Raw genomic sequence first — 22,278 nt, forward strand, 5'->3', positions numbered from 1 at the left:
TGAAGTTTTACATACTTTAATAAATCAACATTTGATAAATTACATTTTTAACTGCAACCGTCACAAAAATACATTTTGATAAAATGGATTTGTAGAAAGTATTCAAATAATCACATCAAACAAACTGTGAAAGAAACACGCATGCTACAGCTTTAGTATGACTGTCAACTTCTGTGGCACTATGAAGTGAATGACAACTATTGCAGCACCGAGCAATGTTTCTGGCTTTAAAAAAAAAAATGGGGGAAGAAAAGGGCCACTATATTATTTTCCACTTGGAAATATCCCAAATAACACCATGTAAACAGAACGACCAATACATGTAAAGAAGAAATTTGCTCATGTGGAGCAGTCTCCAAGGTGTAATGTGATTTAATGACCAGTATTTAAACACCTGTGTATCCCTCACATAACACTGAACACATTAAAAATGAAAATGGTAGCTCCACAAACTCGTTCTTCTGATTCTTCTTTTCTCTTGTGAACAGTTTTGCATTTAGACATCAATTCAACAAACATCATTCTCAACAGTATATATTATTGTGACAGAACATGATGCAGAATAAAAGACAAAAATAAACATCTTTACAAAATAAATCTGTACACTTGTTGCAAAAAAGTGCTTCATGAGTCCCCAATTGTCTCATCTCTCTTTTTTTTTAGTACACACAGTTAAAATATTGATCATAACATGACCTGATTTTATCTACAATGAAAGGATCCACACTGTTTCACTAAATTGTTAACTAATGTTCCCATAAAAATCCAAATATGCACACGTCATGTGGGAACGTAAACTTGGCCGCCGCTGTGACACTTGGTTTACGCAGCACCAGGCCAACAATGATTGACGATCTGCCCTGGGGCAGATTTCACACAGTGCTGTCATCATGACTGTGTCTACACCAGGTAGTGACAGTCTTCAGGTTAAAGCCGGGAGGGAACAGCACTGTCGACAGTTGAAAATACAGGATCATTCCCTAGTATAAAAATGATAGTCTTGGCTGAGTATGGAAACCCAAAACCTACAGTAACAAGACAATGTCAACATTAACCAACTTCAACTAAAACAGTCATGCGAGAAAGAAGCATCTCAAGTTCAACTGGATTACAAACTATTCCGGAACTTCATAAGAATCAACGTGGCTTGAATTTCCTCTTTGACAGAATAAATAATCGTCCTTCGTTTCTGCTGTAAGCCCTGCATGCCTCAGTCCTTAGAATAAGACATCTTCATGCTCTATCATAAGCTGCACCACTAGTTTCTGCTGCCTCATGTCATTCAGGGTTGTCAAGGCATTCTGCTCCGGTGGCTGCATAAGGGTTGGACCAAAGACAATCCCCAGGTTCTCGGCACTCATTAAATTGTCCTTCTCGAACATTGTCACCCTGTAAAATAGAAAATAAAGATTACTAGTCTGTAAGGAGAGTTGAGTCAGGCAAAATATAAAACAGGGAAATATTTTAAAATATTTGAATGTGCTTTTACTTTCTCAGGTAATGTGGTGATTCACCTCAGGAATATTAAATTCAAGGATAAAGCTTATTCTATAAGTTTCCATAATTATCTTATTTAAAAAAAAAATCTATGAAAAGACCAAAAGTAATAATGCGTAAGTGTGTCTCTTAATACTTTTTCAACTTTCGTACTCCCTCTGTGGCATTCAGCTCATTTGACACAAATCTTTAAAACCATCTTCCAAAAGTATCGATTCGTTTTTTTAAATAGGCAAAACAATTTCCTTAAACAGCCGGGCTCTGTCATTTTTAGAAAACGTGACTTAAACAGGAGTAAAATTTGCATTTTCTGGGGTCTATTTTCAGCCACAGATTATTACACAGTTGGTACTCAAGCGGATATTTCTGGCAACAGGATGGTGTATGAGGGATTGACTCGAAATAAACTACTTGGGCCCATGTTCATAGTAATGAAGGAACATGTCACCCAGTGCAACGTGGTGACTCATTTATATATATTTAATAATTGTTGGACAACAATGTAGCTCTATGGCACAGAGGATATTAGTTGGATCAACTCATTTTCAATTCAGTTTCATGGGAATTATAGACATAATGACAAACATACATGATTCGTGTATGAACTAACCTCTTGAGGTGAGCCATTAAGTATCTCAGGGTCTCATAGTGGGCCGGGGGGAGCTGCAGCAAACCCTCATGGATGGCCTCCAGTCTGGATTCAGCATTTGGAATTTCTACATCACATTAGTAAAACGTTTAGCATCAGAGCACAGCAGAGCAGTAGTACCAATGCAGCGATGGCATGGAGTTGCTGAGAGGAGCGCTTACTTGCAGCTTGAATAAATTTGGAGTACAAGTCAAATGTAATGACTGGAATGGGAAGGTCTCTTAAGTAGAGCTTCAAAGCACCAGCAATGATGTTGATGTCTGCATAGGCATTGGCACTAATGTCCGCCTTTTCACCATCTGTTGATGAGAAATAAAAAAAATTCATGACCAACATGTAATTTTATATTTGGATACAATTATAAATAAAAGCTGGATGAGAGTGTGTACTGTGTGTCACAAAATAAAAGACAGTACTATTTCGTGCTGTACTGCAGCTGAAACAAGCTTCTTATTTAAAATTATGAACCCGTGAACTGAAACCTCAGAGAAATACATCCCAGGGCAAAGATACGTGACGTCTACAAACCTCGGTCAAAGGCAAGCCTCACGTCCTCTATGTGCTCTGAGAAGCCAGACACTCGGTAGAGACCTTCAGATTTCATACCTGCAACAGAAAATTGGGAAGCTTGTGTCAGTTTTTTGGGGGCTTTTTTTTTCTCTTACCATCCTCATTACCTTCCATTCTGCTCTGATGAAATAATTAAAAAACAGTCAAAAATTTAGGCCTCTTTTCTAACAAAAGGATCAATGACATTTCTAATCACAGCAAACTAGTAACTGCAGTATGCTTGAATGTTTGAGTTAAGAATTTGCAAATCAAACTTTATGCTCTACTTTCATTTATATGAAGTGATTGATGGGGTTTAATGTGATGACTGATTAATTGCATTCTACCTCTCAGCTCTATCTCTCGAATACACATGTCCACCACCATGGGTCGCGTCGTGTTATGAGCTTTAACAAGCGTGGTGAGGTCACAGCTAAACACTTTCTTTATCCTGCGCAGGTCCGGCTGGCAGTCGCTTGGAACCAGTTTGGAGCACTGTTTGTGTACATTCAGCCCGCAATCTAGCAGAGCAAGAGTGAGATAAACAGAGAGAGAGAGAGAGAGAGAGAGAGAGAGAGAGAGAGAGATTAGCTTCAGACTGATGATAACACAACCATCACAGCAGGCTAAAGACAGCAGCTTGAAAAGGTTTCTCAGAGTCAGTGATAAACTGCACTGTCAGACAGCAAAGCCACAGCTAAGCTGTCTCGATGCACCACGCCAAAGGTAGATAACAGCGCACACGGCAGCACAGGCAGGGGTTCTTGTTGTAGTTTTAGTCACATGGAGCATGCTGGACAGCTGGCAAGAGCAGAGTGGGTGTGAGAAGTACGCCTGCTTGTGTGCAGCACAGCCTGGAATGAAGATTTTGAGGGAGCGTCTCTGACTGAAATCGTTCATCACAAAGATGTTTTTACTCCTACACTGAAGCTGATTGGGGTCCTCACTCTCAGTCAGTGCTCCCAAAGAGAGTGTAGCAGGAGATAAGTGAAAAATAAAAGCTAGACGGGGAGTAAGAGAGGACAAAGAAGTCTCTCCTGTTTCCCATAGCACATGAGGTGTCTGATGATACCAGTGTTTGCCTCTGGCTTATCAGCATGGCAAATGTCTCAACAACAAACACTCTGTTTAGGGAGAAAGCAACCAAGTCCAGCAATGTGCACATCAGTTTCAGGACTGTGTCTGTGCAGTGAACAAATCTTATGACACTGGAAGCCTTGAAAACCCTACTGAGCTCCAGTATGTAATCAATGACTTAGTTCTGTTGCTATATTTGGTCAAAAATTACGGTACATTTGACCTGTGTTTGACCTGCGTTTTCTCATAGTTAGACATTTACATATTTTTATTTTGAAACATCCATTTTAATGTAAACGTGCCAGGCTCTCAACTTGTTCATCACATAGATAACAGGAAAAAGGAAAATAACTATAAAACGGGACATAATCAAATCACCAGTTCAAATGGGAAAAAAACTTTTTCAGAAGGATTATGCAACTGAAACATGTGTGGCAGGACATCGTTAGCCACGGATCATACACTACTTGTGTAATCCATGACTTACATGACTTTCTTTGTGGAATCCATGACAAGTGATTTCGATGTTGGAGTGTATAGTTACCTGAGCAGCGGACACCCTGGGCTATGAGGCCCCACATGAAGTTGGCACAGTACTCGCACCAGTGCGGCCCTCGAAAGGTATGTACCTGGAGTTAGAGACGACATGGTTATACACACAAACACACGCCATGTATTGCAAGTCACTGGTATGTCCAGTCCAAACTGGAGAATCTCCCTTTTGAAATACTGGATAGAGATTACATTGTGATCCCATGCTACAGTGGATGGGACCCCAGGCCAAATGAGAGCATTTGTATATACAAGGCAGATTAAAGGATTTACTATAATGTGTCTGGCATCTGCTCCTGGGCAATCGGATACATGCAGGCAAGCACACAGGCAAGCCTACGAGTCAAAATAACAGATGTACACCCACTGTGCAACCTAAAAGACCACAGATAAGATGGCGAATGGGGCCACACCTGCATGGACATGCAAACACACACACACAGACACACACACACACACACACACACACACACACACACACACACACACACACACACACACCTTCACTGGTACTTTGAATAGGTAGTAGTAGACTGATGAGTGAAGGGGGCATATGGCAGGTGGTGAGTGGAAGGTTTTTGTTCTTTTTCAAAGGGGAAACATGGAAAAAGCTGGGGGTCATTATAGCCTGCCTGTTAACTGAAACCCAAGATACAATTGCAAGAATGTTGAGGCGCCCAGAGGCAAATAATCCCTAAATTCTCTTTTGTATATTTAAAGAACAATAACTCTATAGTACGTTCCACAGTGTAATATGCACTTACACTCTGACTGACATCAGAGGACTGTACGATAACTGTTTGTACAAAATTAGCAGCCTAAAACAAAAATCGATCTAAAACCTTTAAATTCAATGCTGATCGATGTGCTCTGCTGTTAATGGGTTGTGGTGTAGTGTATCCATTATTTCCCCTCAGTGCAAATGGGTCTCAGCTGCATGTGTTCTCATCAAAACAACAAACCACACTATGGTCTATGATGGGACAGGCAAACATCTGAGGCAGGAAAAAATGTATCTCTCTAAAGAACTGCTTAACCAATGCGTAGAACTGTGAGAGCTAGTAGAAACCTGCTGAAAATTACAGTGAAGTTGTCAGCAGCCATCAAACTTTTCTTAATAAAAGCTGCTCACCTTGAAGTTGTGGATCTTCTCATAGGAGCACTGCTTCTCTGTGGTGTCTTTCAAGACGCTCCGTCGCACCAGAGGTGAGGAGATCTGTGGGCAGGAAGCCAACAGTTTAATAGGCTTCCACAGAAGGTTCCCCTTGCTCCCCAGTTTGACTCCCAGTGCCAAAGCCAGCAGCTCCTGACGCTTTCGCTCTTGTCTTTTAGCCTTGTGGGTAATCAGATCCCCTCCTAAACCTCCTCTGTTTTCTTCAGGCTGCATGCTCGATTGATCGGGATCCCACAGACTCTCCATCTCCTCTGGGGAAAGATGCAGAGGGGAGACGTGGGTGCTGTCCAGCAAACGCCGCCGGCAACAGCCCAGCGCAGAGGTGGCAGCTACACTCCACTCCCCTCTGACCCAGGAGGGCGACTGATGACAGCCAGCACGGGGTTGACTTTGCATCTGGTCTGAATCCAGTGGCAGCAGAGATCAAGAAGGGTAGGGGGAACAGGACCGGTAGTGGGCGGCCTGAGGGTGGAAGTGTGCCTCACACAATGGCCCTCTTTCACACGCCCAGAAAGGAGAGAGAGAGAGAACAGGGTCGCTGATGGGGAGGGGCCAGGAGGTTGAGAGTGAGGGCGGTCTGGTGCTGTCAGGACCGCTTCACACAGCTCAACAGCTCTGTAAAGCAGGATCAATAGTGCAGACGCCCTCTTTATAGCATAGAGCACACTCCCATTAGCACACTGCCTTCCGGATACACTCCACTTCACTCAACTGGAGATAATACTCCACTGCCAGCAGCTCTCAGTCAGCGCTGGGTTTCCTAACCAGTTCACTTTCCTGCTCAAAGACAGGCCCAAGATTCTCTGACCTGACAGAGCTGAGAATGTGTCGTCGTAATTCAGACAGATCTTGACCTCCAGCTATGCCAGTCAGCTGGTGGAATTCCCCACACTGCCGTCCAGACTGGTTCTTCCAGACACTCTGACTGCAGAGTGTCTGGTGCCAATCACAATCATTTGTGTCAGAGGAAGAGCAGAGCCAGACCATCAACTGGGATTGCGAGGGATTACTGCCATAATCCTTACAAAGGGAATAATCCCACAGTGCCCAAATCCAAGTAAAATCCCATAGGAAGCTCATTTGCAGGTCTGTAGTCATATAGTATTTTGCCAGTAGGGGTCTGTTGCTATGTTCATGCTGAATTTAACCTATTAGCTCTGCTTGTAAACAACCAGAAAACAGCACCACAAGGATCGCTCCTCTTCTAATTAATCATGACGCTCTGAAACAGAGCACACAACACTGACAGAAACCCAAGCTACGCATCATGTGACGAGTAACAAGTCGAGTAACAAACATCTGTGAGATTTTATGTCGAACAGCTATTTTACAGAAGAGCTAAGCCTGACCATAGGGAGACATCACGAAAAACAAGGTCGAACTGATTTAGTAAACTGGAATGAAAAGGTCAGAAAGCCAGTAAGCATTGGATTTGTGATGATAAAGAGCTGCAGCAAAAGTAGAGTGCTGAGGAAGAGAGTAAAAGACCCAAAGGGAAACTGCAAAGCTGAGATAAAATGAAAGGATTGGCAGCTTAAAGACGAAGAAGCAAAGTAAAAAATTGCTGTGGGCCTTTTCTGTACCATTTGTTTTTGTCTCTGATGTCTGAGGGCAACAGTTAACTGTTTGATGGCTGCAAGAGTGACAGGACAGGTGAAGATATTTGTCATTGTGGTTGACATTCTTTGGAAAGACCTACACATACCATACCATACAATTCAGCCCTACAGCTAAGTCTGAGGGGACAGATGAGGAATAGACCACTCTGAGATATTTTAGCCTTGTGAGGGAGGGAGGGATGGAGGGAGACGAGGGCTGCGCTCTTTGTCTGCAGGCAGATGGCTTCTTGTCTCTTAAAGAAGAGCTTGGAAGAAAGGACACAAAAGGTGGTCCCACAACAAGCTCTGCTTTCTTTTCAGTGGCTTTGGCTCTTTTATTCCTGCAAGGCTTTGTGAGAGCACAGCTGAGCAGACTCTGTTGTGAGTGAGTACTTGGAGTCATGGAAAACCAGCACAGTGGGCACTGACACAATAAGACAGCAGGATACAACTATCCACATCCCAAACAAAACAGCCCTAACAACATCTCTAACAAATGGAAAAATAGACATATTGTGAAGGGCATGGCAGTCAAAGATATCGTCCATTATTCAAAAATTGAGGAAATTGACACTTTTGTCTGCAGAAGAAACACTGAAAATAAATAACCACTTTTAAATGTCTGGAAAATTGCACTTGCAATGCTGTGTGAGGAACAGTTTTATATTTTACAACTAAAGAACTTAAATAGCTGTTTTTCCATGTTATAGCACGAAACTCTAGCGAGAGAACAGGTAATTATCCTGAGAAACAGCAGGACAATTTCTTTGGAAATCTTCCCAGGACATGCAAGCAGACCAGTCTGTTGAGCGCCCCACTGAGATTAAGCCAGTATGGTGAGTATCAGGAAGAATGTGGCAAAGGTTTTGGCCACTGAGCAAATTCCTGCACACAGAGAGAAGGATACTTGGGAGGTTGATCTACAGGTTGCGTCAAGTAGCCCCTCTCAGTTTCTGGGAGTATTTTAATTACACAAGAATTTGCAGTCATGGCAATATGGAGGTATCAACCTAACACCGAGTAAATATCCATGAATGCTGACTATACACTGAAGCTACTGTGGCTGTAATGCCTCAGGGTGTGGTCGTGTAATTCGTAAACACAGAGTTCAAAAAGCAGCCACAGATTCGAGCCATCAAGGCCAGGTTTCTCCTTTTTGGACACGTAATATTCAAGCAGACAGAAAACAGTTTTCCTCTCACTCTTCTCAAAGTGACTGGCAGGTGGTTTTTTTTAGGTTTTTTATCATCACGGCCGTCACTGACTCAGATCCTCATGTATAAAATTTGGCAGGAGGAATATGAAGTCAGTTTTCCAAAAGCGCCTAGAACTGACAATCTGACATTTAGCGAAAGAGGTGCTCCAGATTTACTTGCCGAAGGGAGGTTTTTAAAGAATTTCAAACATCATAGCTGCAAATCTAACAAAGAGCAACACTACTTGACACTGTTCAATAAAGCACTATGTGTGGAGCGAACATAGGTTAGTCTGTATGTCTCAGAGCACTTCTCAGGGCAGTTCTCTACTCTAGAGGATTCCTAGAGTTTTGCAGTGGCATCTGTAGCACTAAGCTTTTTTTAAAACCACAATAAGTCAATGGACTACTGACTGACCGATGACCATTAGGTCAAAAGTGCTGCATTAATGGCTCCTGTCTCAAGTTGCATAGACTAAACTGAAGACTGATGATATTAATACCGCAACTGATGCTCCTGCTGACAAGGCTGTCATGTTTCTGTCACTGACTGACTGTCAAGCTGACAAACTATGGGTGGAAATTTTGAAGACAAAGAATTACTGAAGCAATAAATCTCATCTTCGAGCTGAGAGACACATTAAAGATAAAGCTCATGAAATCTCTGACGTAAAAAAAGACCATGAAAATATTAGTATCTGTTAATAAAAACGGCTCGATTCTAAGTGCCATTATCAGGCAAAAAAGAGAGGAGGAAACATGTTGCCACCTAGTGGAGTGATACTTTGAATATTTTCTAGTAAGAAAACAGACGTCCCTTGTTCTTCGCCGATAAATCATTCACAGACTTTAATCTGACAACAACTCATGAGTGCCAATGAACACAATGTGCAATGTGTCTCACCCGAAGATCAGTTTATCTGATATGCATGGCAGGCAGAGCAAAGTCCCAGTCCCTTTGGTCATCATTACCTTTCAGAGGAGGCAATGGAGCATGGCAGCAGTGAACACACCCAGGGGCTACAGGGATAATGTACGTCTCACTCACAGGACAAAGTGTCCTCTCAGAGATGTTCAGTAGCACGGAAGGAGACTAAAATCATGGTATTATATCGTGTATTTCAACGGGCCTGCGGAAATAAGATAATTTGAGTGTACTGAGAGGATGAGACACTTAAAGATTTTTTATCCTAAACAAGATGTATTGCTTTGGAAAAAAACCCAAATGATTCTGGCTTATTATGAGTGTTTTTTTCAAGGTTTAAAGTTATAGATATCAGAGGTCTTTGGATTATTATTATTAAATTAAAAAAAACATTTTAATGACAAAATGAAAATAGTTTTTAGTGAACATCAAGTTCAGTTTTGGGCAAGTGATTTTAATAATACATACAGTATGGTATTCTTTGGAATAACTGCTTGTAAAGTATGGCTTTAACTATTGATTATTATGATCAATTCAATTGCTATTTTGTTTTTAATTAATCATTTTCTCTATGAAATAATGTGAAATGTCTGTTAGAGGTTCCCATAGGGTTCAAGGTCACACCTTTAAATGTCTTGTTTTATCTGACCATCAGCCCAAAATCCAAAAACTACCACTGAATACCAACAAAGATGCTTTCTGTTGATCAACTATTCGATAAATCGACTAACCGTTTTAGCCCAACTGTAAACATAAATATGAGTTCTCTTTCTGCAGGTTTCTCTCCCCGAGGATGAAAGAAATAGGGCAGGAACTGACGATCATTACTGCTCAACTTGAGCTGTAGCAAGTTGCAAGTTAACAGACAGCCTTCTTACTCATTATAGCGCCCTCACTGCACAAAAAAATCAACTCAAAGCAAAATTACACGCCCCAGTGACATAAGCAGTCAGAAAACTCACCCTTTCGTCTCTCTGGAAGGTGACCCTGCGTGGTTCTGTGCGTCCACGGCTCAACCTGTGCACCATCTTGTCCTTGAGTAGCGAGGTGTAACCCAGATGTTCGTAGATGGGGTTAGTGGTCATTTTGGCGATGTACTCCGCTGCCTTGGTCTCGATGTAGAGAGTGATAAGCGCATCCGTCACAAGGTCGTGGACCGACTCGAACCTCTTCTCCCCGACAAAGTGCTTCCCGTCATAGAACAATCTGTAGTTGAGGGTCTGGTGCCCAAACCTGGATTGAGATACACGGATGACAAAGTGCTTAAATACAGAGGGAGTGTAGATGAGGCTGAATTGGTTGAGTGGCTGAGTAAAAGGTGGAGGGAGCGAGTTCTGGGCTGTTGATGAGGACGACCTTTCAGGAATTCTGTGCCACATACTGATGTGTTGGTACCTTAAGGCCAAGGTGTGTGTCCCTGGCTGTCTTTGGCTCTCCCTGATAAGGTAAGCACCCTCTACACCCGCCAGCAGCTCATCTGCATATTCTCGAGGGATCATGCCGTGAAATCTGTAAAAAAAATAAAAATAAAAATACAAAAATACAAAAATTATACAGTGGATATAACTCTTCCTCCAATGTAATTTTGTTCTCCCACATACAAAGATTTACATTTTGGATGTTAAGCTCAGGCTCTTATTCTGAGCATCTTACCAAAGCAGAGACACACACACACATCCACCCACTTAAACCCTAACCACATCTGATGCCAGGCAATAATGACAAATAAAACCATTCACTGCACAACAATATTTGAAAAAAGGCATAAAAAAATGATGCCTAATTAAGTTACACTCACTCTCTGCCATAGTATTTGGGTCTGCTCTCCATCTGTAAACCAGAAGAAGAAATATTGGCTGGAGCAATATGATATGAAAGCTCAATTAAATGTCTTTGTAAATGGCTACCACAGCCTGTGAGAAAGATAGAGGGCTCTCCATGACAGGACAGATTATCTTCATCTATGCCCCCACGTCTATTCGCAGCTACAAAACCATAAAGCCAAATCACAGAGTGTGGAGATGAATAAGAGGCTGTCTGAGAAAACAGCTGGTGATACATTGCCAGCTGCAAGGAATTAATATTTAGTGTGCTACTGTGTCATCCCAGGGTGTGTAGAGTGACTGCATGGCTAAAAAACATTTTTCATTTTGAACATCAGCGTTATGATTCTGACAAAGTCTTATACAGAGAGCAATGAATTATAAACCATTCAATTATCTAAACCCCCTTCCTATCAAAAACAGTGGGCAAGACCACTACAGATGTCAGTCTAAAATCTCTTAGAATTCACAGTTATGGTCATAAGGGTTTTATGGGAACACTCTGGTAATATGTAAACATCACTTTGTACTTTGAATTAATTGGTAGCCACTAATCTCACATAGGGAGCCCACCACTTTCACTTTGCTCATCATAGTGTGGCAAGGCTCAAAATGCGATGAGATGTGCATAATTTCTGGTGGGCTATACAATACAAGATTGACAGCTCTCCCAGTGAGGGCAGTGACAAGTATAGTCACTTGTTCCATTAGCTTTATATTCACTTAGCAGAAGGAATAAAGTCTATGCGGCCTGTCCAAAGTGTTCCTACTGCTTGCTTTGAGGAACTTTACTAGTTGCTGTTTTTTGCTCTAAATTGTTAAAGTTTTTAAGTCTGTTTTAAAACTATATTCAAGTGTCCATATGAACACTGAAACAGGATTCTGATTGCTCTAAGCATTCCTGCTGTTTATACTGGCCATTAAGAGATCCCTTCCAAATGTGCTTCCAATGTAAGTGATGGGGGACAAGTTCCAAAGTTCTCGTTCTGCGCAAAAGTATATTCCAAAGTACATCTGAACTTAATATGAGGCTTCAGCTGTCTGAGTTACACAAATCAAGTGGATATCATCCACACTTTGAGGTTTATTAGTCTGAAATTTCCTCTTTTAAGACAGACTTAAAAAATTGTGAACCTGTCCTGAAACATTGTCCTATACTGTTCACCAAAACACATGTCTAAATAAATTCAAGGCAAGGACTAAACCATGCAATTGGAGGATTAAGCTTAATTTTTCTAAATCCAGTATACCGCTGCGTTTAATCAACTGCTCGTGTGGTGTGGGAGTTTGTAGAGGCAGCGAGTCACTCCCCATAGGTTACTGATGGGTCTGGCTTCCAGCTGCCAGGCTCAATCATTTCACAGCGAGTGTTTTCCAGGCTAAAACCCGAGAGTAAAAACTGAGTTTGCAAGCTGTAGTCTGGTAGACCGTTTTTTAAGGCAAAGGGAAAAAAACCTTTGCCATTAAAAAGAAATAAATGAGGCCAGCAGGTGGTTCAGTTTGCTAAGGTGCCTACTTTAAAGGCTCTTGAAAAATAATCATAAAACATGTCCACAATCACAGGATGGTGCTTGCTCATAACTGGTTTGTTGCCTGGCTTAATTTCCCATCAGAGCCCTTCTTCTTTTTCTTCATTACATGTATTTTGGTGTGTTTGTGTCAATTTTACTAATTCACAGTCATAGTGCTGAAACCAGTTGATTAATCAACTTATTTTTTTTTTTTAATATTTTACAAACTTAATTTTTAACAAAAATATGAAACTAATCATTTCTGCCTCAAATAGTAGCCTACTGTATACAGATTTATAAATGTACTGACCTCCTGAGGACATGTGATCCTCTTTGGTCTCGGGGCTTCCTGCTGTAGCTGGTACACTGTTAGAGAAATACATGCATGTTACTTAAGGCCGTCTGCTCTTCTGAGTTATGTACACAGCTCATTGCAAGCTGTAATTACATGTATGATGTAGATTTGTTACCAAAATAACAATAAAATAGGAAACTTCTGACCACTGCTTTGACTGCAAAGGTAACACAGTACAAAAGGAGGCGTTAGCTTATAAATGCCAAGCTAAGCGGTCAGTGGTTTACATGACAGGGGCCATATGTCTGCAGTCCTTTCGTGTCAAATTAAGACATGTTGTGCACTTATAACTGACACTATTCTTTTTAACTCCAAAGCAAAAGTACTTACACGTACAAATAAATACATGCTGCAAATCCATCTTTCTGTGTATTACATGTACTTAAAGTATTGGGAGAACTGGAAGTAAATCAGTGAAGCAAGGTGAAAATAGAAAGGAGGTTTTTGCGCCAGGAAGCGTAATCGCCACAGACACCTCACAGATTTAGTACATTACAATTAGCGATTAAAAAAATGAAGGAAGCCAAAATGTTGCTCCTGTTTTTGCTGTTTCCCAGAACTGGATGTCTATCAGGATATAAACTCTACCACAACAGAGGAATCAGAAGCTGAGTGTGGTTTCTTTCTTCATATCCAATTTCTTAAACATCCGTGTGTCTAGAATTGGAGTTTCTCTTGTACTTGACAAACCGCCACATTTCCAAATTCCAGACTCTGTATAAAACTTCTGCGATAATAATAACAGAACAACATTTTTAACATTTTCATAATGTAATACACTTGCTCCTGGATGCATGTGTGGCAGTCTATGGCCTTGTGAGATGTGGATGAGAACTGACGACTCACAACAGTGTCCTCTGTACTAACAACCTGTACTACAGCAAAGAAATCGCTGTGTGAGGTTGAGCTAAGTCTTCACTGCAGCAGATTCTCTAGGCAGGGGGAGGAAGACTCCTGCCTGTAAAAATGCCCTGACTCCTGATATTTTTCATGTTTTGTCAGGCTGATTCAAGTCAATCAGAGCAAGATCTGGACATCATCCATTCCTATGATAGTGAGCTCTAAAAATACCTCAGCAGAAGACCAGAGAAGTCAGGAGAAGATGGGCGTCTTCAGAAATGTAGCAATATTGGAAAATTATACAGATGAGAAATATAATTGCAGGAATAGTGTATATAAAAGCTATGTATTGCTACTGGTTAAACAAAATGTAATTGCTCTAAGGACAGACACAGACTTTCCAGCTGAAATGATTTGTGCTCAGCTTCAACAAATGCATCGCATATATCCTGGGGAGTCAACCCATTTCCTCCCACATGGCAAAAACACTGTATAATTAGGTGGGTTTTCTGAGGACCCCATTTCAGCTGAGCCTCTTTGCAGGTAGAAAATCTTATTTTCCTGGGTGATGGTAACCTATTTTACGCAGGGATCAGGGATGTGCTGCTTTGCATTTGTGCATGTGTGAACGTGTTGTATGGGCGAATGCGAGTGAACATGCTGTTGTGCATGTGCACGTATCCTTTTGGAACGTGCAGTGCATCTAATTGTACTATGTACAACAAATCCCGATTCTTCCAAGTATAGAAAAATGTCTCTTTAGCGTAATAAATGTGCCAACGTCAGGTTAAAATATTGCTCATCCGCATATAAAATTAATAAATTACTCACAGTAGGACTTCCATATGGGTGGTTGGTAATCCTCAGGGTCTGTAAAACACAAAAATAAAGCAGGTTTCTGTTATGAACCAACAGAGGTGTTAATAGACTGTGCCCGGTTTTTTTCTCATTAAAATCTCCATTTCTATCCCTTTCCCAGTGGACTGACTGTGAGCCCTTCACCATGGTTATGTCACTGTTGTTTATCTCTCTGTTATAATTATGCATATGGCTTCACGCTGTGCAACTGCCTCTTGAGATGCACCAGTGAATACACTTCTAATCAGTGTCTCTGCTTCAAGGACAACCAATACAGATGTCGGCTCGTTTCGCTAAACATCGGGTCGGCACACACCTCATCTACAGCTCTGGAAAAAATTAAGAGACCACTGCAAAATTATCAGTTTCTCTGATTTTACTATTTATAGGTATGTGTCTGAGTAAAATGAACTCTGTTTTATTCTATAAACTACTGACAACATTTCTCCCAAATTCCAATAAAAATATCGTCCTTTAGAGCATTTATTTGCAGAAAATGACAAATGGTCCAAATAACAAAAAAGATGCAGTGTTTTAAGGACCTCAAATAATGCAAAGAAAACAAGTCCATATTCATTTTCAAACAACAGAATACTAATGTTTTAACTAAGGCAGAGTTCAGAAATCAATATTCGGTGGAACAACCCTGATTTTCAATCACAGCTCTCATGCGTCTTGGCATGCTCTCCACCAGTCTCTAACATTGCTACTGGGTGACTTTATGCCACTCCCGGCGCAAAAATGCAAGCAGCTCAGCTTTGTTTGATGGCTTGTGACCATCCATCTTCCTCTTGATCACATTCCAGAGGTTTTCAATGGGGTTTCCAGGTCTGGAGATTGGGCTGGCCATCACAGGGTCTTGATCTGGTCGTCCTTCATCCACACCTTGATTGACCTAGCTGTGTGGCATGGAGCATTGTCCTGCTGGAAAAACCAATCCTTAGAGTTGGGGAACATTGTCAGAGCAGAAAGCAGCATGTTTTCTCCCAGGATAACCTTGTACGTGGCTTGATTCATGCGTCCTTCGCAAAGACGTATCTGCCCGATTCCAGCCTTACTGAAGCACCCTCAGATCATCACCGCTCCTCCATCATGGGTGAGAGACACTGTGGCCTGTAGGCCTCTCCAGGTCTCCATCTAGTCATTAGACGATCAGGTATTGGGCAAAGCTGAAAATTGGACTCATTAGAGAAGATGACCTTACTCCAGTCCTTTATGATTCCAATCCTTACGGTCTTTTGAAATCCTCAGCCTGGCTCTTCTTTGCTTCTCATTGATGAAGGGCTTTTTTCTAGCTTCACACGATTTGAGCCCTGCCCCTAGGAGCCTGTTTCGAACTGTTCTCGCCATGCACTTCAGCCCAGCTGCCATTTGCCATTCTTTTTGTAGGTCACTTAATGTCATCCAACGGTTGCTGTGTGACATTTGAATGAGTTGACGATCATCCCGGTCAGTGGAGAGTAGTTTTCGCCCTCTGCCGGTCTGTAGCTTTGTTGTCCCCAATGTCTGCTGCTTGACCTTGTTCTTATGAACCGCAGTCTTACAAATTTTAAGGATAGAAGCAACCTGACACTCACTGTATCCCTCTGCCAGTAATGCCAGAAATTAACCCTTCTTTTCCTCACTCAAAACTTGTTTTTTGGCATGGTCAATAGTTGTTTTTCGATTCCAATTACTTTTGAGGTACTACTAGCACTGTTTTTGCCATCCAGCTGGTTCTATTGCAAGAGGATAGTGATGACCACAGCAGTTGTTTTTGTACTTTTCCTCGTTTAATAAGATTTAGTTCAGGTGATCACCTAATTAGTACCTCATTAAGTAGAATGAGGTGTGCTTTTGTTTGAATTCAACAGACACTGCAATGGAATGGCTGTCGTGTACATGTAGAGATACTGATTTCAGAAAAATTTGCGGTGGTCTGTTAATTTTTTCCTGAGCTGTACATTACCTGCCAGCAGGGTCCCGAAAACATAACATCTCATCAAACATCTCTATTCAGAGATAAGAATACTAATTCGCCAATCAAAATTTATGGAAGTAAATACAATTTACATTTCAGCAACCAAAGCAGGACCTTCCTCTGGGAAACATAGTGGCTGATTCATGATTATGCGAACACATTCCTGGAACACATGATGGAGTGTGCTGTTACATTATATTAGCTTTAAAAGAGTTGGAGAGATTATGAAGTAAATGCCCTGTAGCAATTGATAATTTATTTTAATACCTACTCAGAAAGTAATGACTTGTAATAAAACTTGTCACTAAATGAGTCAAAAATATGGGAAAATTTGCTACTGTACTACATTGCCAGTGATGTCATAAAATGTCTGGCCCTTTTTATGTCATAAACATATTTTTACTCATAATTTAACAGTGAACGCAATAGTCAACGCAAGGTCCAACTTATTTGTTTTTAACCACATCTCACACCACAGCAGCACCACATGTTGAGGAAGACCACGAGATGTGGTCAAAAGCTTTGAAAAGGACAAATAAATTGGACCTTGTCTTAAGATTTTTTTTTTTTTGTCAAGCTGCTGTTTCCAAGGTCAAGAATGAGCCTTGAGAAGATAATGAGTTTCTAGATGATTAGAATTGTTTAACATGCTGGTAATAATGTAGTAGCATTAACATTATTCAGCATTTTCATAGGAGGTTACATAAAAGGGTATTTTTTGCATATTTTAAAGTTATTGCATTTATTGCATGCTCAGTATGCAAACATGCTAATGGTGGTTTATAGCTCCCATATAGGCAGATTTTACTGCATAACAAATGCACAAATTAGCCACTATGATAATAAAGGATTCATCCCCCCTCTCAGGTGTTAAATGTAATATCTCTCAATTAAACTCCCAGCGCCACTGTTGAAAGATTCAATTGAGTGCGTGAATAATGAATCATGTTGGTCCAGAAGATACATGTTGTTCATTTTAAACATTCCTTTGCACTCAGCACATCAGCACATTAGCACCACACCCCTCTGGCCAGAGGGAGAGAAATAAAACACACCTGAGAAGGGAAGGGAATCATTTAATGAAAACTAGTGAGCACTTGTTGGATGTGGGCACTGAGGTACAGGCAGAGAAATTGTGGAACTTACTCATATAAATGGCACAAGTGTTAAAGCTGTATCTCCCAAGTCTCTATATATTCTTTGACTATTTTTATCTGGTTAACTGATGGCACTTCATGCGGTTTTCTCTGCTCACTGCAGGAGAGTTTGAGTGGAGGCTGGTTGCAACATTAATAAACATACAATAAACAATAAACATACAAAAAAGCTCATTGCTTTTCACCATAACAGCACAGTTGCTTTTGAATAAGCCAAATTTATTGCAGAGGAAAGACAAGATAGGTGGATATAATCAAAAGCTGCATAATTATGCAAGCGATGAAAAATCAGCTCAACTGGGGGGGCGGATTTTATAAGGATATATGTTTTTGCTAAAGCCTTCTACAGAATGTCTACCTTCAAATACAACTGTATAGCCTTCAGGCTCAATGTGCTGATGTGTGACCAAGCTGCCTTGGAAAATGTATTGTCCTAATGCTGAAGCTTTGTCACTGTGCATTGCACTGGTAACAGTCTAAAAGATTTATTCCACTGCGGCTTGCTTAAAAATGTGATTTCATCTGGTCGGCTGCCAAATATTCTCTTTTCAATCTAATTCCTTTTAATGACGAATGGCGTTACAGTCTGGAATTCTGCAGCAGCTTCGGCTCAGAAAAGGAGCTCTTAAGGGTCGATTCTGATACAAACACTGGCACGCACTTGCAGAAACAGCTAAAATGTGCACACCCACTCTCAACCCACTCTCGACCAAACGCACATGTACTACAGCGCACACACACGTACATAAACACTCACAGAAATCCAAAGAACATCAAAAAGAATTTCTAGGTAGCTCAGACTTTGTGTGGTGCCTGATGATCGGGGAGAATTTAAAATTCTAGACTCTTCCCCCAAAGAAACAACTATTAATTGTGTTGCCCTCCATTACTCACCAGTCAGAGGTATTCAATAAAATAATTACCGGCGGGTGTTTGCTTTGGTGACAAAGAGAATATGTGATGAATGAAGATCAAGGCTTTTATCCCCTGAGATTACGCCTGCCTCTAGAGTCTGTGCACATGCATAAAAAAAATTAATAAATAAAAAAATTCAACTTCAGCATATAAAACAATGACTTGTGTATGAGTGCCTGGTGGACAACAACTCAACAAGTTTAGAGCATGCTATGATAAAAAAAGAGGTCTTAAACAGGACATAGACATTGTAAAACCTGATTGTTTTCATTATCCCCTTGTTAAATTTAAAGCTTTACAATAGTGGAAAATAAGCCGGTCTCCTTATAAAAAACAGTAAGACCAGGTAGTTCCCACTAGTCCTGTTGATTTCAGTTTTATAGTATGTCTCATGCTTCCATGGTGTATGTACACCTGCTCATCTAAGTTGGGGTTGGGGTGAATGAGTTTGAGTTACTGGTGCATCTCCTATCTTTTTTTTCATTTCATGCTATGAGTGTGCCGGGCAATAATGGCATCCTTTGTGATCCCTGATTCTTCTGGTGACACTGACCCTGAGGATCATTCTTATCGTGACCTTGACAAAGCGATGATGATGATGATGATGATGATGATGATGACGACGACCGAGTTGGTATTAATGTGGTGCACCACAACCACACACTTCTTCTCCAGCATTTTTACTGTGTTTGTTAAGTGTACTTTGTTCTCTGTTCTGCTACAACTGAAGGCATTAACAGGGGTGAACAAATTTTAATTTCACAGTTCACTGGAATGCTTTTCATTTGAACTGACATTATGGTACATGCATGATTTAGATAATTCTACACAGATTTGTCCAAAATATCATAACTACTTAACTTTTGTTTGCAAATTTTCAATACTTAGTTGTCCTGGAACCAGGCGTCCTTCCCTCCCAAGCCCTTCCTAGACCTACAACTTCTTCAAATAATGTGACGTTTTCCTAATTTTAACTGTCTTAAGTTGAGGACTATCATATTAATTCATTCTTTCATTATTTTACTTTGAAGAACCTTTTGAGATTTAAAAGTGTGGCTGTGCATGATTTGGCCATTTGATAAAAGACGATAGCCTAAACATACAGCAGTCCTACACGATACACGCACACCCTCACACAAACAAACACAGACACACACAACATACACACACAGCAACACAGAGTCAGCGGGATGCCGCAGAGCTGCAGCAGGGAGACCATCTGTGTATTACACTGGTCCAAAACAAGCTTTTCCACGCTGTCTTAGTGCTTGACTAGATAACATGAGACAGGTATGAGGGGTGCCTCTCTGGACTGAGTTATCCGTGGTGGGCTGCTGGGCCGCACACCCTTAGTGAAACTGTGCTTTGCTGTTAACAAGAACTGTAGGTGAGTTTGAGTGGGGAAAAGTGTTATTTGGTGATCTGATTCTGACACTTCCTTGTGTCGCTGAAAGAGCCTGTTGTTGCAATTAATGGGCTGGGTTACTTGGGGGACTAACTTGCTCCCTCGCTGATGCTGTAACACATGCAGACAATTTCAGTAAGTCGTTATACATGACACAAATCCAGTCCTACACGATTTGCACTGGAAAGGACAAGAAACAGAAGTAATGGAAAGATTTTGAGGTGAAATGCAGCATTTGCATGAAACATGTGCAGGATTGGTTGAGCAGAAAGCCTCTCTGTAATACATGGCTGTAATTCTGCCTCCCCGACCAATTTTGTCATTTAAGGCCTGGTGCAGAAGGCATACTTTCATGCTCTATCCCTCAATTTATTTTCAAAGCTTTATTTCCTGGAGCCGTCTAGCAAATGGTATGCTGCTGGTACAGTACATGCTTCCATGCCCACCCGTGCCAAGAATGTGTAGGAATCTCCCTGATCCAGGCAACAGCCAGAAAATATCTTTCCAGGGAAAGGAACAGATTGCAACATATAAGTTGCAAGCATGTTGCAATCCTTTCAGTTTTTCTGCCATTTTCTTATGACTGCCTTAACAAATACATTATAGAGTACATCTATTAAATGTCACATGTGTGTTAAGGCTGTAGTTATAGATTATGTGTATATAATGTAGTTTACACAATATAAGGCGGTTTGCATACACACCATTGCTCCTTTTATTTTGATAATTTACAGGAGGTACAGATATATATATATTTGCCTCCGTGATGTAAATACCATTACCACTATCATAGATGAGTACTCAGCACAGAGAGAGGCCATCAGTGATACTTTGAGAAGTTTGATTAACTGTATTTACACACTCTCCCTCCAACAACAGCCTTGAAACAAGATTACTAGATACACTTATCATCAGCAGTAAGGAACAGCACTTTGTTTGCAGCCAGAACCTAATATGGAGCAGAAATTGAGGCTAGATTCATTTTTTAGTCATGTGACTCATAGACAAGATTATTCAAATGTTGTGTCTGACTGCCAAAGAGCTCTGCATGAAAATAATAATACCCTTGTGACTACCACTCTATCTCTGGCAGCAGCAAAGCTTGTAACCTCTGATAATTATATTGAGAGCCCAACAGTAATGACAACCCTCCAATGCCACAGAGAGAAAAGACTTTCCTCTTAAAGCAGCAGTGGTCAAACAGTAAATCCGCTGCTCTCTGAAATGCATACATGAGATAATGCTTTGTGAAGCATGTGGTGACCACAGGCTATATCAGCTTGGAAAGGACTGTCTGTCCCTCCCATTGGGCAGTACCTTGGGAAATGTGACTCTGCAGTGTGGTTTGGTTGGGATGTAGAAAGAGTAGGAAAGTAAAACAAACATCGTACATGCTATAAAATGTCCTCACCCTGTAATAAACCTATAGCTTTGCCATGCAGTGTTCAATTTTTATTTTTATTCGTTCATAAGTGGAAAAGGTATCACATATGTAAATTTTCTAGGTTTCATTTTCCATGGTAGAGAGTAAAATATTGATGGAAACGGTAAACATAAACCAAAGTGCTGAGCCTAGTATTATAAACAGCCTCTCCCTCATCTTGTCTCACATGTTGCCTCTCTCACACACACACACACACACAAACCTCTGGTTGTTGGTGGGGCTTCCACATCAAACAGAACTGTGATAGTGAAGTTTGCACTTTATACCCCGGCAAACATGAGCAATGTGTTTTATCAACACAGAATGGGATATACCCAGAGACAAGCATGGCGCTGCTCTTTCATTCTGGGTTTGTTGGAACAGCTGCTAACCCACTTTCTATTCTCATTCTGTGAAAATTGAACCCTGAAATTGAAATTTTAACAAATATATAATAGGCACTAATCGCTGAGCTGTACCTCATGATATGCAAAGGGGATTTGATTGGAGTCTTGTCTTGTAGCAGTATGAACTGTATTATGACACTGGACCATAGCATATTAGGATTTTCACAGTGTCAGAAAACACCCCAGCCTGCTGCCGCGTTTTGGAAAATGGTAGACTACACAGGGCAAAGATAATCCTCAAAGCCAGCCAAGTAGAAAGCCAATAAGGAAATTATGGAGATTTTTGACAATCTAATGATAACATCCAAACCCAACGTCATACTGACTGAAGCTCACAACATTACAATCCCTCTGCACAGGAAAGGAGTCCTTTTCGTCTTCCGTTTCCACCTCTGTATCGGTTATAAC

At 40.9% G+C, this 22,278-nt stretch overlaps 1 protein-coding gene across 2 annotated transcripts in view; it reads right to left on the reverse strand.

Moving 5' to 3' along the window:
- The window catches only part of chn2 (chimerin 2), a 27,057-nt gene continuing 4,779 nt past the window's right edge, over window positions 1-22,278 (reverse strand). For both annotated transcript variants that reach the window (XM_040117896.1, XM_040117895.1), the window contains exons 2-13: window positions 14,577-14,615; window positions 12,861-12,916; window positions 11,015-11,046; window positions 10,612-10,725; window positions 10,179-10,449; window positions 5,457-5,540; window positions 4,317-4,401; window positions 3,043-3,216; window positions 2,675-2,752; window positions 2,308-2,445; window positions 2,108-2,213; window positions 1-1,389 (exon numbers count right to left, since the gene is read on the reverse strand). In XM_040117896.1, the coding sequence (XP_039973830.1) occupies window positions 1,218-1,389; window positions 2,108-2,213; window positions 2,308-2,445; window positions 2,675-2,752; window positions 3,043-3,216; window positions 4,317-4,401; window positions 5,457-5,540; window positions 10,179-10,449; window positions 10,612-10,725; window positions 11,015-11,046 (1,254 nt within the window). In that variant the 5' untranslated portion in view covers window positions 12,861-12,916; window positions 14,577-14,615 and the 3' untranslated portion in view covers window positions 1-1,217. The remainder of the gene's footprint in view (window positions 1,390-2,107; window positions 2,214-2,307; window positions 2,446-2,674; window positions 2,753-3,042; window positions 3,217-4,316; window positions 4,402-5,456; window positions 5,541-10,178; window positions 10,450-10,611; window positions 10,726-11,014; window positions 11,047-12,860; window positions 12,917-14,576; window positions 14,616-22,278) is intronic.

This window comes from Xiphias gladius, chromosome 22, assembly GCF_016859285.1.
Source record: "Xiphias gladius isolate SHS-SW01 ecotype Sanya breed wild chromosome 22, ASM1685928v1, whole genome shotgun sequence".
Classification (NCBI taxonomy): Eukaryota; Metazoa; Chordata; class Actinopteri; order Istiophoriformes; family Xiphiidae; genus Xiphias; species Xiphias gladius.